The sequence below is a fragment of the Mytilus californianus genome, unplaced genomic scaffold, assembly GCF_021869535.1.
Source record: "Mytilus californianus isolate M0D057914Y unplaced genomic scaffold, xbMytCali1.0.p SCAF_10, whole genome shotgun sequence".
Taxonomy (NCBI): Eukaryota; Metazoa; Mollusca; class Bivalvia; order Mytilida; family Mytilidae; genus Mytilus; species Mytilus californianus.
The window spans coordinates 7,040,420-7,057,596 of NW_026262582.1; the positions used below are offsets into that span (position 1 = coordinate 7,040,420).

A 17,177-nucleotide genomic window follows, 5' to 3' on the forward strand; every position below is an offset into this window, starting at 1 on the left:
TAAATAATTTACAAAGACAAATAAAAGAACACTACAACACGTAATTAAGATGATAAACAACGTCAGTACCTAGAATCTATACTTCAAGACAATCATGTATTATTTGTGAAGTAATACAACCTTTTGGAAATAAATGAAATATGTATTTCAAAAACTATTTTTGACGAACATATAATAAGCCTCCATTCTGTGGTAATAAGATACAATATTCATGATGATTTTTATTTTGGAATTAATCACTTGCTGAGTTTAATGTTTTTACAGTATACAAAACACATTATATATCTAACAATAAGGCCAAACAACATCACATATTGAAAGTGTTTAAATAAGAAATCAAAAATACAGTTGAATCATATAGCATGGCTAATATGAAAATAAGAAGTAGGTTAACAAAAGTGTTTCATGTTTTGACCTAAACTTAATTTCATTTGTTAAACAATAGTACTTAAAAATCGGAATATACAGAAGCAGCTTTCCAGGTTTTTAAGCAAATCAAAGAGAGTACACGCCATTTAACTAAAAACAGTCATGGTGAATAGTAATTGCATTTTGGGTCATAGCTGGAACGTTGTAGTTGACTTTGACAATAGGCTTGTAAAAAAAAAGCCAATGTTCATATAATGATTCAAAAAATTGACCCCTATAGACGATACATGCAAAGGTTTTTTTCCATTAAAATCAGCACTTATTTCAATGACTGAAAATCGTAGTAGTTGTTTGAAATGCAATTACAACTTGGCTAGTCAGAACGAAACAAAATGAGCCACACAACTATTCGACTGCTGTAAATAAGAGCAATGAATAAGAACGATCACCATAAACAGTTTTTACTGCAACTTGAGAAAATATGGAATGTTTGGTAAGTATACGAATATTATCCGTCTATAGCCGCTCTAGCTATTATGGTCCAATCGCGGATCACCATTACAACACTACATTTATGTCACAAAACAAAAAGAAATCGGAAGCACAACTATCTTATTTGTGAAACAATAAGATCAATAGATTAATCGATGTTTGATGTTCAAATTCCTAGTGCAAATACTTCATGTATGTTCCACAAGGCAACCAATTTATAAGGGCTTCTAAACTTTTACAACTTTGGGAGAAGGGGAATGATTTGAAGATTCAGTTTACCGGTTCTAATCCTCTCATTTTTGATATTTACTGATACAATTAAAAGATAGAAAACATTTACATATATGTAGGACTCTGAGGTGCGATGGGGACACCGAGGTGCAATGGTCCTTTCGCAGATGTGCGATGGTCTATTTGAAATGTGTTGGCTAGTTACGAAATAGCAGATATGCAATGAATATGAGAGGTAGATTTTTGTATATAAATGTGCATTCATTATTGTCAATAAAACATTTATTGCGATATTGGTACATCTTACATAAAAAAAACCTTCTGTAAATATCGAAAATGAGAGGATTAGAACCAGTAGTCTGAATTTTCGCTATCTTCAAATCATTCCCCTTCTCCCGAAGAAGTAAATGTTTAGAAGCCCTTATAAATTGGTTCCCTTGTGGAATATACATAAAGTATTTGCACCAGGATTTTGAACATCAAACATCGATCAATCTATTGATCTTATTGTTTCACAAATAAGATAGTTGTGCTTCCGATTTCGTTTTGTTTTGTGACATAGATGAAGTGTACAAAAACGAATTAAGTATATGTCATGTCAACACATAAGTTCTGATTATTCTTAACCTGAATTTTGACTTATTAACCTGAAAATCAATAGGAGTCTATTTCATGCATCTCATTATTCATGTCGTTTAAGTTTGTTCCCGAACAAATGTGTCTCTAAATCTCATATATTCTGGGATTTTGATCATTGGACTATGGACCCTTGAGCCACGAAGGGTTTTGTTTTTTCTATGGAGGATTTCAATGCTGGCTTAGTTAAGGTTGTACATAACGAGAAATGCTCAAATTTGAACTTATCACTTGCTACTGTGACCTTGATTTTTGACCCAATTCCTTCAAAATATATAGGTCCATTTTTCAACCGAAAACATATCATCCCCCAAAGATGTGAAAGGTCACTAAAAAAATATTGTCTAGAATATATATTTTTGGTGCATTTTATAGTTGCTTTAAGCTTTAGCTTCAACATACTAACCAACATATATCTCGTGCATTGTCGAATACGATAGGTCGAACGTTCGAACTATAAGCTGGTCAATGCAAAGACCTAAAAATGATTTGAAAAACATCGACTGATCGGCTCGGATTCAGAGTGACATATTGAATGATGACTATTACCATACAAACTAATTGGCTACATAAATTGGTTCATTGTGTCGGTCATGCAGAGAACAAAGCTTGTATTCATAACACAAAAGCAAAAGTGTGTTCTCGTCCTGATATACATGTGATATTTAACACCAATAACTCATCATCATCGTCTACTGTATTCTTTTTTTTTTTTTGAATTTTTTTCTAATTTGAAAATCAGACAACTATTTAAAAAGAAAAGAACTAAATCCAAATATTTCGAAAACTCAACAATAGTACATGTAAGTGATGATCTTTTTGTGTCGCCTCTGACAAAACCCACAATGGCGATCCGATGAAATCCTAGAGTGCATTGTCATATACGTCCTCTGAGTCGTGAACATAAAGATTTAATCTGCGTTTTAAATGTTCAAATCTATAAATGTCAATAACTTAGCCAAATGCGTCTTGAATTATACGAAACTGGAACAGAAATACTTTATTGATGAAAAGATAGCATCCAGTGCAAACATTTTCATTTTTGTAATTTTTTCGGGGGGACGGGGTCCGTTTTTAATCGCGAAATAGATATATTTTACAGAATTTATTGTGATTTGCACTCACAAGTGTTTGAAGATCATGACATTATATGGCAACCTTTTCTTCAGATTCTTGATTAAGAAAAATATTCTGAAATAAAAGGAAAACAATTTTTTTTTTTATTTTTATCATTTAAACTGGTAAACTTTATATGATTTCTTTGTTGTTAGTGTTTGTTTGTTAGATTGCTTTGGGTTTTTTTAGCGGTTGGGAGTGGTTGAGGCCAGCATTCAGGTACAGTCAAAAGATAATGTTTTCAAAAATTGAATTAGTTTGACAGTATTGCGTTCTTAAAAGTTTTTACAAGTACTTTTAAGATAAAATGACAACTTATTATGAACAGTTTGATAAGGAGGGTTATCTAAAATAAGCATTACATTTGATATTTCATCCTTTTTGAAAAACCTACTTTTTACTGACAAGTAAATATTAAAAAAAATTATAGGTTAACCTTTTGCTATCTGATAAGTCAGATTAATAAGCCTATTTATTCGATTGGTATTACTATGTGGCTGTTCATCTGGGATTCATGTCAGATAAATCATAATTTAGAGTTGTTATGTTTATCAACTTAATTATTACGTTTGGTATATAATCTGGCAGCATACAGGATATGTATTGCTGAAATAAAATAATTGATGCACATTCAAGATGACTAAAAGACATGACGTCAAGTTTTTACGCCTGCAATAGATATTAATTATAATCATAGTGTATAACTTTAATCGTCACCAAGTCAGGAATATGACAGTTTTTTTCCATTTGTTTGATGTGTATGAGCTTTTGATTTTGCCATTTGATAAGGGACTTTTCCGTTTTGAATTTCATTGGAGTTTGGAGTATTTTTGTTATTTTACTTGATATCTATGGCTTTGTTCTCTCCCTACTCAGTATCTACTTATATTGTTTTAGTATATTAAAATATTTTTTTTACAATGTTTCGAATGATTAAAATCGCAGGTCCAGTTCAAATTGAAGCTAACCGATTTTATCAGAGAGGCTATTAAAATGCATTGTAGTCAGTTACATCCAATAAAACTTGTGTTTTAAACTAAATTTTAATCTTGAATTTTGTTTTTCATTTTGAAATAATTATCATTGCTTATGTATTTCAAATGTGTTTTAGTGTATTCAGTAAGTTTTGCCAGCAGTGAAGGAATATCCGTAGGTGGAACTCATGTTCATTGTAAGTATAAACTCTAGCTATCATTTCATAATGAAAGTTCAACAATGCGGAGGCAAAATATTTGACAAATAAAATTACAAATACAAAATCAAAAACAAGCACACTAAATCAAAAGAAATGAAAATAATATCAACAAAAGGGTATGATTTGTGCTTTACTTTGGTCCAAAGAATTGCAACAATAGTCCAATAAATTTAAGTCATTAAGTCTTTCAGTCAATTTCCGAGCTTATCTATAGCGTAAAATTCAGTACTGTTTAAACCATTCACCTGCAGTCTGTTGAGGTGAATTATCGGTATATATTAACTCAGATAGAATTTTCTTAAAACTTTGCCAAAATAAATGTTTTGCCCAAACTTGCATAGATTGTTCATGAAAAAACACATTTTGTGAATAAAAAGAAATCTATGAGATAGAATTTTGAAATAAAATATAAGAAGATAGGGTTTTTAATGTGCTTTAACTAGTTTCTCAACTACTTTCAAAGAACTTATCATAAACTTTTATAATAAAATATTTGAAAATAGTGGAATTAACTATTTTTGGAGTGTAAAAAATTCTTAGAATTTTTTAGATAAATTACGTGCTTTTGATGGTCCGTTTGATTCTGTTGACAATTTTGACTTTTCAACTCTTTACACTTCCACTCAATCTTAGCAATCAAAAGTTTTCCTATTTAATTAAATGGTCGTTTGGTAATTCTGAATGCAAATATATTTGCTGCAACTCAATTAAAGCCTTCTTCTCTAATGAGAAAGGTAAATATGCTAGATATACTTACTGTAGGTGTGATGAGATGATTGAAGCTGTTAATTTTCTCCTTGATAATATTTCTGTACGTTTCGGCAACAAAGTTTATCGACAGGTTGTAGGTATTCCTATGGGCACTGATTGCGCCCCTTTAATAGCAGAATTGTTTTTGTACTGTTATGAATCACAGTGTATGACCAAACTCAGTTAAGACCCGTCTAAATTGCATTTAATTGATAAATTCAACAACACTTACCGTTATCTTGATGATATTTTTTCGTTAAATAATCAAGAATATTTTCTTAATATACTGCCGAAATGTACACAAAGGAACTTATTTAAATAAAATAAATGTAAACGGTAATAACTGTCCTTTCCTAGATTTAGATATTTCAGTTGTACACGGGAAACTCCACACTAAAATTAACGACAAAAGGGACGATTTTTCGTTCCCTATTGTTAATTTTCCTTTTTTGGATGGTGATGTTCCTTTGGCACCATCGAACGGTGTTTATATTTCACAACTCGTTTGCTATGCACGTGTCTGTTGTGACGTTTTAGATTTTAATGAACGTAATCTATGTATTACTAAATTATTAAGTCAGGGATTTCGTTACCACAAATTACTTAAAACCTTTACTAAATACTTCCATAGATATACAGATTTGGTTTTGATGTTTGATTGTACCTGTAGAATACTTATTTCAAACGGGATAGCACATCCTCATTTTTACGGAGATTTGTGCCCGCAAATTTAGAAACGATCCTGGAAAACTTATCGATCCTTTAAATACACTTATTCTAAAAGGTTACCAATTCAACACTGTAATTAGATCTTTGCATATTGTTTTTATTGGTATAAATACTGATTTTGTTATCAGTAAATTAAAAGCAATCTAAATATTATTGTTATATACATATGCACTTTCATAGTCTACAATCTGTCGATACCTGTATTATGGCATTACACAAGGTCATGTTTTCTCGTCTGTTTATGACGTCTTTACACTAAATCCATTGGATGTTGGATGTGTACTGATTGAGAATTTAGTCTTAGATGCATGATTTTTTTTTATTAGTTGTTATTGGCTTTGAACTAGCTTCAGTAACTGCGAGAACTCTCAGATCTGTACTTAGTGCCTTTTTGTTGTTGGGATGTACAAGTACCTGGCCACCTCCACTCTGTGTTTTTGTTAGATGTATTTCTATTTGTATCTGATGAGTTAACCCTTTTTCAACTGATTTGTATAGTTCGTTCTTATGTTGTACTGTTACACCACTGTCCCAGGTAAGGGGGAAGGTTTGGATCCCGCTAACATGTTTAACCCCGCCACATTCTGTATGGATGTGCCTGTCCCAAGTCAGGAGCCTGTAATTCAGTGGTTGTTATTTGTTGCTGTGTTACATATTTGTTTTTCGTTCGTACAATCCAAGAAGGCGGTATACAGTGAATCTACCTTAAGTATATGATAAGATTTATCGGTAGTTGTTTTTTATCTGTAAATATCAACATTATACCTAATTGTATGAATTGACTTTACGCGAATTGTTGGAAGAGTACTGAATTGGTCGTTGTGTATAAGTCTGACCGTTTGCGACTAAAATTCATTATCTAGTGCATGTCAATCGAGGGCAAAAATTCCTAAAGGGAGTTAATAAACAATACTCGTTATCGAATCATATTGTAGATCTTATTTGGTTGTTCATTTTTTATTTGACTCTTACTCTTCAGTTGTTATCGTTTTCAAGTTGTAAGCAAAATAAACTTAAAGTTGTATGATATAATTTTTAAAGCAGATGCCCTAAGAATGCTTGTTGGCAATTTTGTTTCTATTCCCCTCAGTTGTTTTAGAGAAGAATTAAGACTTTTAAAGTTTATGAACCGACGGACAGCACTAGACGCCAAGTGATAACAATAGTTTACATTGGCCCTTTGATGTAGCTGACCAAATATAATGGTGAACAGACGGACAGAGCTAATCCATTATATCTGTCTGTATGAGAAGGAGATATCTTTTGACTTAAATCCAAAAGAAAGAATGCAATATAACGTTGTGTGCAATGATACTTGTGTAATTTAGGAAGCTCATACAGTAATGGAAGATCCAGTTCTTCGTCTATGGTTGAAATTCCAAATAAATATAGAACAGGCCTATGATAATTCAGGATTTTCTCTTTGTTAAGTGTCGTTGTGGTATATTTTGAGTTTTCAAATGAATTGTTAATACTTAATTCCTTTATCAAGTAGTTGTTTAATGTGATTTTCACACACAAATGGAAGTGTTTGATACTTTATCTGCGGAGACAAGTAAATATCTATCATTGAGGTAGGTCAGGTTCTTACCAACATTTGGGTCTTTAAAAATCAATGTAATAGGTGTAGATATATAACCCTCCGTTTCTTTAATTCTAATTTGTATCAAAAACCTCACAGCCTCCATTGATTTAGATAGAGTATTCTTTCTGCGTGGTAGATTTGGAACAATTGTACCATACTAAGGACTTCGTTGGACACTCTGAAAATGTGTGTATAGGTAGATCTTTGCAGCAAAGATTAACATTTGTTAGAATGTCAGTATAACAAGCTATAAACGCAATTATTTCAATGAACAATGAAACAAGAATCATGTGCACGCATGTTTCAAATAACATTCAGAAACAAATAACTTTTCTTAAGTTTTGTTACCAAGGTAAACAGACTATTGGTGTTGTTAACTTTATTAAAAGAAAAGTTACTTTTCTATCGTTCCCGTTTCATCAGTTAACATAATTAATTATGATTGGTATATCCGTTACTAATTATTAAGTAAAATGTATGCTGCTTTTATCGGTGCCTACTATTAGTAGAATAATTTATATATTTTAGGTAATATATCGCAGCAAGGTAGCAAATTGGCAGCACACTTATTTGGTAATAATACATTAGTTTAATATTTTAACTCGATATCCAAGTTTTCAACTGACACATATGGACGGAAAGATTTCTTTTCAAAATCAAACAACGGAAAAATCGTGTGTTTATGAACAGATAGGTGTAATTTACGTTTGGCAAATAGCTTCGAAATTGTTTACACAAATAATATATTACATTTAAAGTAGTATTCCGTTATTCAATATCTTCTAAAAAATCTCACCAAAGATGCCAGGCTTATAATGGTGTACGCCAGACGCGCATTTCGTCTACAAAAGACTCATCAGTGACGCTCGAATAAAAAAAAGTTAAAAAACCAAATAAAGGACGCAGTATATATAAGTTAGGTATAAATAAGACACACATTATACTGACAAAATCAAAACTGAATTAATTCCAACCCTAACTGCTTCCACACCAGAAGCATCGCCTGCTGTTCATGGATCACCAGTAACAGGATTGAAAAGTCACGTTCTATAGTCTTTAGCATGTGTACCGAGTGCCGATGCATGGGACATTACAATATATTTGATAACGTCAGTTTGACATAGTAAACATTATCAAGGATGTATGTAGGAGTTAAAATTGAACATGGGAGTTAAAATGTAGACACTTGTATTATCACCGTATTCAAGGTGGCAGCAGCAAGTTTTTGAACATAGCTGAAGTTACACAAAACAAAAAAGGTATGATATGACCCGTTATATTGCTAATGAAAATGCAATAAAAAAGTAAATGTATACAAGCCTTTCTAAATGTAGGTAAATTTTATTAATAAATTAGCAGGCACCTATAATCTGGACATTTTAGTACAGAAAGGTCACTTTGTATGTCACTATGACATCATAAACAATTCGAAATTTACGTATTTGAATTAAAATTACTATTTATCGCATATTTTTTGGTCGGGCAATCACTCCTTTAACGAGTGACAGTCTACTAACTATATCGGCAACATTTGACTTGTTAGTAGAGCTTGCCTGAATGATCATTTTTGTGATTTAAAGTGTATATTCATTTATTATAAGTTTTATCATATAAGGCAAAACGCCAAAAAAAATGGTAAAAATCGTCATTAAAGGGCAATAACTCCAAAAAAGAATCGTCGGACGATTTTCTTTAAGTTGTCTTAATTCTAGGTCTTCTCTTGCTTATTAGTTTTGCTTAATTAAGTTACTATATATCTATTATAATTTTAAAGATATAAGGCAAAAACGCAAAAAATTGGTAAAAATCGTCATCAAAATGCAATAACTCTAATAAGGGATAGACTGACGATTTCGACGATTTAACTTATCAAATACCCCTTTAAGAAGTCGTCTGACAGTTTTGACGTATATAGACAATTGGTAGAGATCAACATTCTGAACAGTTTTGCTAGTCAGATTTTCTCTATTTATAACGGTTTTCAAAATAATAGACAAAACTTGCATTTTACCACCTATATTCTATTTTTAGCCATGTTGGCCATCTTGGTAGGCTAGCGGGGTCATCAGACATATTTGTTAAACTAAATACCCAAATGATGATCGTGGTCAAGTTTGGTTAAATTTGGTCCAGTAGTTTCAGAGGAGAAGATTTTTGTAAAAGTTAACAGACGACGACTGACGACGACGACGTCGGACGACAGATGCCAAGTGATGAGAAAAGATCACTTGGCACTGTGGGCCAAGAGCGCTAAAACGCGCTATTAATATTTTGAAGTGCGTTTGATCAGTGACGATTAACCGTGTTGTAAAAGTTATTCATATTTCCATACATAAGTTAGTTTTATGAGTATGCAAAAATGCTGACTTCTTGTAAAATAAGGAATTGTCCGACCGTGACCTTTCATTTGACGGTAATTGCACCGTACGAATATTTGAAGACCACCTGACGAAAAAGATAGTACAGATGATATACTTTCGAATAGTATTGAGCCATATTTTAGGTTGGTTCATGAAAAACGTTTAATGTCACTCGTCAAAACGTCTCGGTGGTCTCATGTTAGCACGTTCGCCGCCTCGAGTGCGGAAGGTCGTGGGTTCAAACCAACGACTTTAGAATTGGTAGTTTCTGCTTTTCTGCTAAGTACGCGGCATTACTGAATAAGAACAAAGACTTATCGGCTCAGAATAGGAATAATGTGTCCGAATAGGATTTAATGTCCTGTGGACTCTTACCTTTTGAACTAGCACGTTAAATATCTGGCTCAGCGTGTCGGTCTAGTACAAAGCAGGGTTTATATTTTGGACATGTTCTCGTCCTAAATATGCATTTAATTTGTCGCTTAACATTAAACACTATCTATAATCATCATTCACTTTCTCTTAAATGTTATATGTTATTCTAGATCTTCACAGGGGATATGGGCTCATATTTCCTGTCAGTGCTTTATATCTCCTGTGAGGCTCAAATGATAATTATATTAAACTGGATTGTCCATGATTTCCACTTATTACCAGTTTTATCTTTGTTTTCCTTCACATGGGATTTGGGATCATATAACCTGTTTTGGTACCTAATCAAATTAGAGGATTAACCAGGATATTACATTCCAGTATAATATACATCATTCTTTATTGAAATGTTATACAGAAAAAAAAATGGATATAAAAATACAGTAATGTATAATTTAGAATTTGGACAAATTACAGGTATTAACTAAGTGTATCTTTCATAACGTACTAATGTTTAACGAGGTCGGGATAAGGTACAGGTAATTTCTGTAATCAGCTTACAAATGTTAAAGTTTGAAATAAAGTTAATGCAATTTTAAACAATTTTTATAACTTGATTATTGGTCATTCTACTGTTTAACAGAGGCCTTAATAAGGACCATTATGCATGTTATATGTAAATACAATATCAATATCCCCACCGTTTTTTTTTTAAATCTCTCAAATGAATGAATAATCATAAAGCGAATAAATTACAAAACCTAACATCACTCATATGAACACTGATTTTCAGGTAACTACTCGTTTCAAAAACCAAATACAGAACAAACTCTACTTCTGCTTTTGTCTGAAGTTATGATTACATCGACTACAATCCAGATGCTCCTTTCACAGAAAAATTTTACGATAAGAGTTAATTGTAAGTTATATTGATATTTTTCTCGTAAGATATTTTGTGAAATGTGTCGCAGTCCCATCTCACAATGGTACAAATGGAATTTCATTATTTATACCTAAATGTTTTTTTTTTTAATTTCAATGAATCAAAAGGATTGGTTATATATAATTAATTTCTTCTATCTTCACCTTCAGAAACATTTCTTTCATTCTTTCATCGTTTTAATTAAAATGAAGCACGTCTCCTTTTAAATTCTTGAATAACACTTAAAACTGAGTTTCATGATTTCTTATGTTTCTCTTCACCAGCTACCCAAAATATTAATATATTTTAATCAACCAATTCATTACCGTACATTTAAATTCGTAAATGCTGAATTGTAGAATGGATTAAGGTTGGTAGTACTAGACAAATTATTGGAGGTGCTCCATTATGAGTTATTGTCTGGAATCCTTATCATAACGGGATAAAAATTTGTAAAGGAGCAGAAACCTGTGTCTTGCCTACAATTGCTGCTGTCAGTGTAAAAGTGTAATGTTGACTTAAAAAGTGAGTCCATTTATCAGTAAAATACAGAATGTTAAAAAAGATTCAAGTTTTCTCTTTAGATGCTATTTCTTGGTCTTGAAGATTAGCTTCTGTCCAAGTTTCATAACAATCCATGAAGGTTAACGAACTTATCATGTCAAAAAAATTTAATCCCAGACTGTCAGTAAATGTAAACTGTAAAAAGAAGTCCATCTATCAGAAAAATACTAAAAATGAAAATATATTTTCAAAAGTGTGCTTCAGACATTATCTCTTAATCACAAAGTTTCATAAAATTCTATGAAGGTGTGAGAAAGTATTTAATGTGTAACACAATTTAACCACAGACTGCATCTATTTGTTAAATGTAAAAAAAGAAGTCCATTTATCATTAAAATACGGAAAAAACAAAATAAATATTTTCAAAATTTTGCTCTGGATACTGTATTTTGGTCATAAACAAAGCTACTGTCCAAATTTCATCTAATTCCATGTAGGTTTGACAAAGTTATTGATGTCCAAAAAAACTTTAACCACAGACTGAACCTAAATGTTGACGCCGCCGACATCGACGCCGCCGACGACGACGGAATCTAGGATCGCTATGTCTCGCTTTCGCGAAATAAATTTCGCAGGCTCGACAAAAATGAACTCAGTGTTACGTTATCTTATAGATAAAACTCACAATAAATATCTGTCTTATAGTTGTAATCACCAGACGCATGTTTCGTCTACAATAGACTCGTTAGTAACGTTCGAATAACCAAAAGTTAAAAGGCTAAATAAAGTACAGAGTTGAAGATACAGTTCTGCTGTTTGTTTCAAGAATAAAGAAGCATGTTTGTTCTTGGTACTGACTTTATCATCAAGAATATCAAGCAATCCCATTAGGGCGAGCTAATATTCGGGCTTATGAAGTCTGTATCAAAAACAAAAATGTCATTATTCTTTTTTTTTCGGCAAAATAAGAAATAGTATGGAATAGTAAGTAAAACTAATTTTAAGCGTTAAAAACGTTGTGATACTTGTTTGGTTGTATGAACGGAGCCAAGTGAACTTCACTGATAAATTTAAGCGGATGGAGATGAAGGCGTGACGTTGTTGCACTGATGTGCGACATCATTGCCTGATATTTGCGAGTATCAGGTCCTGTTCGTGATCTAGAAAAATATTAGGCAGTTAGATCAAAGGAAAAATGTACAAATTGCCAATAAATAGCAGTATCGTACCGAAATAAATATTTAAAGTTTACCTGCATCCCCACTATATCCACTCACATTCAAAACGTAATTTGTTGCTTCATCTCCTACACTGAAGTTGCTGTACTGTGCGTATCTCGAATTCCCTTCAAAATCTTCAAGGTGAATGTACAGCCTGTACTTTGCAGTAGATGTAATAAGGTTTATGAATTTATTTCCTATTCGAAATTGAAATGAAATTGCATAAAAAATAAAGAGAAATCAAGCAGCTCAGTATATTTTGCCGAATCCTATAAATTGTAAAGCACGCTGTCAAAATGTGAACATGTCTGGTCAATTTTTTTTTCTTTATTTCTGAAAGCAACTCCATTTATTAAAACATCCTTATCAGGTACATCTCTCAACGACATGATGAAGTCCAAATTGCGAAACTTTGGAGCCTAAACAAATTTAATTAACGAAATAGTCTATATTGGTTGATTTAAATTATCAGCAATTGTAAATACACCAAGAAATCAGAATGTAGAGTGTTATTTTTAAGTTCGCAAATCTATGCGATATGTTATCAGAAGAATATAATGCTTGTTAATGTTACCTGTTTGCAACAACCGTTCATGATAAAAAGCCAAAAGCTACAGACGTGAATTTCAACTGAACAGAAAGCGTTTCCACATTATCACATTGTTTTTCAAAATGAATGTAATACCATGTGTTAAAGAAGTGTCTGCTTTGTTTCAGTGTCATCAATATTGTCTGCTGAGATTATATGAAAGTTTAATTTTTTATGCAAAATTAACTGTTTTGGGTAAATTTTAATTGGGTTGTACAGCTGAATTCTAAGTATCTTGAATTTGGAGCCTGTAATTCAGTGGTTGTCGTTAATAGCATTGTTGTCTTCTTTCTTTGTTTGTTTGTTTGTTTGTTTATTCTTTATTCTTAGCATCCACACAGAAAGGCAGTTATTCAGTTAATGAAATACTAAATATCTATATATATAAGGCGTACATTTATTTTCCCGCGTGCGCGCAATTATATTTTATTCTATTTAAATCGTTCAGGTGTTTAGTGACGTGTATATGAAAATGTGCAGTGACGTGTATTAGAAATGACGTCAGTCTCAGTCAAACGTCATAATGAGTATGATGAAACAGAAAATTGAATGAATGAAATAAATGAACTGATGAATGACAAACCAACATTTAATTATACACATAAATACGACAGTGACAATGCAGTTGGTTGTCCTCTTTTGTCATCCGGGGACATTTCATAACAACTTACTATACCATAAAGGTTTCCTCGTTGTTATTTTTACTTTGGAAAGTATTTTGAAATATTAATTTCAAAACCGGATACACAAACCTAAAAAAGGTGACCACATAAATAATTACATAATTAAATGGATTATAAGATAAGTACCCAACCAAAACTCAGATTTCAAATTTCCGAATCCAATCCTGTAATCAGACCATCTTCTGAAAAAATCGATAGTGCCATTTATTCTCCTTTGGAAAACCTATAAGTATAAGAAAATTATAAATACAAAAACATAGTATGTTAAAATCAAGGAAAACTATCCTATCGCCTTTTTCAAACGAATTGTTAATTACATTCACTGCTGATAAAATGTTAAATATAGTGTATTTAATTTTATCAGCAAACAAGCGAATCAAACTCATAAACGGTAAAAAACGAAACAAAAGATCGTATGACATTTTCAATGCATGACTAAACGTGAAAATGTACATTATATAAATTAAACATTTGTTGATTCTAATAATTCAATATGGCGGTTCAAGATATATCAATTGAAATGTATTGGCTCAAAGAGATTGCATTCGAATCAAGAGTAGACTTCTTCTAGTAAGCTTTTCAGAATGAGAATCAGTTTATGAATATCGTAAATATAACGACAGCGGCCATAGTGTTAACAAAAAGGGGGGGGGGGTGATCTCAGGTGCTCCGCAAGGGTAAACATAAATTTCAAGAAAAAGATCAAGATATGATGCATACATTCCTATAAAATCATAAAACAAAATATTTAAATTCCAAGTCAATCTGTGAAGGTTAAAGTCTGAAATAAATTATTTTAGAATTGCAAATAGTATATGTAGTATATGATTGTGGTTGCACGTAAAGCAAAAGCAACAGATAATCACAATATTATAAAACCAATAAATTCCGTACCAATAAAATGAGACGTTTACGTGTCATAGTTTATCGTTATTACATTCTACATCTCAATACTTGGAAAAGAGCACATCAGATACAGGTTACTCCAGTAACGCGTGTTTGTGCACGGACATTTTTGCATATGTGTTATGTGTATCTGTAACAATAGTTACCTTAAATGTTACATATTCACTTCACTTACTGTCCATCCAAATCCTGCTGTTTCCATGTCACAATAAACTTCTAACTTTTGATCATTTGGATCAATTGTATAAACCCCTGAAACACCTCCCTGTGAAATGTCACTGCAGTCATTTGGAAGAAATCCTGTAAAATATGAACAAAATGTCATTTTTTTCGTTAATGACCTATCAATCTTCTCTGTAGAAATTAAAACATTGTTTAAGGTTTTTTTCGAAGTAAAAAAATTGGAAAATAAATAATTGATCCTCGACATTGTATGAAATATACATATACATACGGAAATTAGTACTTAAATTCTTAATGCAAGTTTTAATGATTGTAATACTGATACTGTCGCATTGTTCGCATAAATAAAAACATCGCATTTATATCTGAATTGACAGTTTTCAGTATTCTCATTTATTTGTTATTATATAAATATACTTGGAGACCGGTCATATCAAAGACTTAATGCTGACCTTTATTTTTCGTTTGGTTGTTGCACATTGACATATACGCCACACTTCCCCTAATTCCTAGCTAGAGTTTAGAACGTCGTAAATATATATATGACATCCCATTTATTTTTGTAAAGAATTAAATCAAATTACTGACTTTAATTCATTTAATTTTTGTTCTTGGTAAATTGTAAACACGTAGTAGTGAATCATGCATCGCAACTCATTCGCTGGATTGGTCAGTGACCCAGGTAAAACAAATAGAGTATTATGTTAGCAAACAAATGTATTGGCTTAATTATGCATACTGGTATAAGGTAAAGGACCCAACCTGTTAAATATAAATATTTGATATTTTCAAATAAGAGCTACCAACTCACCTTTGTCTTTGCATGAGAACATCTTATTCCATTTTCCATGTTCATTACATACTATGAAGGGACGTCCTATCATCAAAAACCCTGCTTTACATTTAAATTTATTTCCAGCTTTAAGATTCCTGTATAGGCCAAACGTTTCAATACAAGTAGCATTATCTGCGATTGGGACAGAATCCTTATAATTTGAAAATGATAATGATGAAATGGGATATTGAAAAAATGTTAAAGAAACTGTCATTATAAATAAGTAAACAGGAGCATGAGTATCACAATCTTTTCCCCTTTTAAAGTTATCTTGGAGTTCAGTATTTGTGTAAACCGTTTTTTTTCCCTTATATCCAAAAGTATAAAAGTGTTCCAATAAAGTAATCCTATATATTATGTAAGAAAAATTCATATTGATATAGAAACAAGTTATTTTTCTATTCTGCAGAACAAGAATTTTACATGTAAACATTTAACTGAAATTTTGAAAGGAATAGAGCATGAAAATTTTGAAAATAAATAGACAAATTTGAAAATAATTTATGAACTCTTTTAAAATTGTGTATTCTTGAAGAAAACATGTTCTAGAGTTAAATATAAAACTATCAGGGTTAATATATCTAAAATAACTTACAAACGGATGAACAGTTATTCCCACCAGTTTTAAGTTTTTGCACATTTTTCTCCGACAAAGCAAGTGTGGTCTGCGCATGATCCCACTAAAGACTGTACACAGATAAACATGAGTATAGAAATTGCTCAATGAAAAGACTAGTATCCTTTTTCATAACCAAATGGATTGTGGAAAGTGATTTCATATTTGTAACCTGAAAGTTTGTATCTGGATGTATCAAGATGGATGGTACAGGTATGTATCATTGCTGGAGATGGTTCTTAAACTATCATGTCGACGCACCTGATTGTACATCGTTTAAAGTTCAGGCGATTTTGATTATTTTCAACCACGAAATTTGTTTATGTATCTATATATCATACATTTACATTTATTTTCATTTTTTTGGCAATTCATATATTGTACAGTTATCTTTGATTTTATTTTTAGAATTGCAACAATCGGAACTTATATTCGGGATTGGCGAAAATAAACATTTGCAGAACTGAATAAATATAAAATTGAACATAATAAAAAAATCCTAGTAAACATACGTGAAAGTTAACATTTTGTAAAAAAAGAGCATTTCCCGGATTATAAAATGAATACCTTAGACCAGATTGATCGTTTAGTATAGATGCTCCCAGCTTCCACTTTCAGATTTTCTATGGCAGGTAATTCATTGCTCCGTTTCCAATTTTTCGTGTAAATCACAGCGACGCACCGTGATGTATAAAAGCATTCCCTTACACATTCTAACATACTGAGCTGTTGCAATCGTAGGAGTATATTAGATTGCTGACTTCTGTCGTGCTGCGGATACCCAATACCATCTATACGGTTAGGATGCTGGCATTCGATGTCATCTTGTTCACAAAATTCCTCCAATAGACATCTATTGCTGGAAGAAAATTAATAAAATTACG

General features: G+C 31.8%; 1 protein-coding gene across 1 annotated transcript in view; it reads right to left on the bottom strand.

Moving 5' to 3' along the window:
• Positions 1–14,861, bottom strand: part of LOC127718654 (techylectin-5B-like) — a 32,002-nt gene extending 17,141 nt beyond the window's left edge. Inside the window, exon 1 of the mRNA XM_052224707.1 lies at positions 14,835–14,861. Within this exon, the coding sequence (XP_052080667.1) occupies positions 14,835–14,861 (27 nt within the window). The remainder of the gene's footprint in view (positions 1–14,834) is intronic.
• Between the last annotated feature and the right edge of the window lie 2,316 nt (positions 14,862–17,177).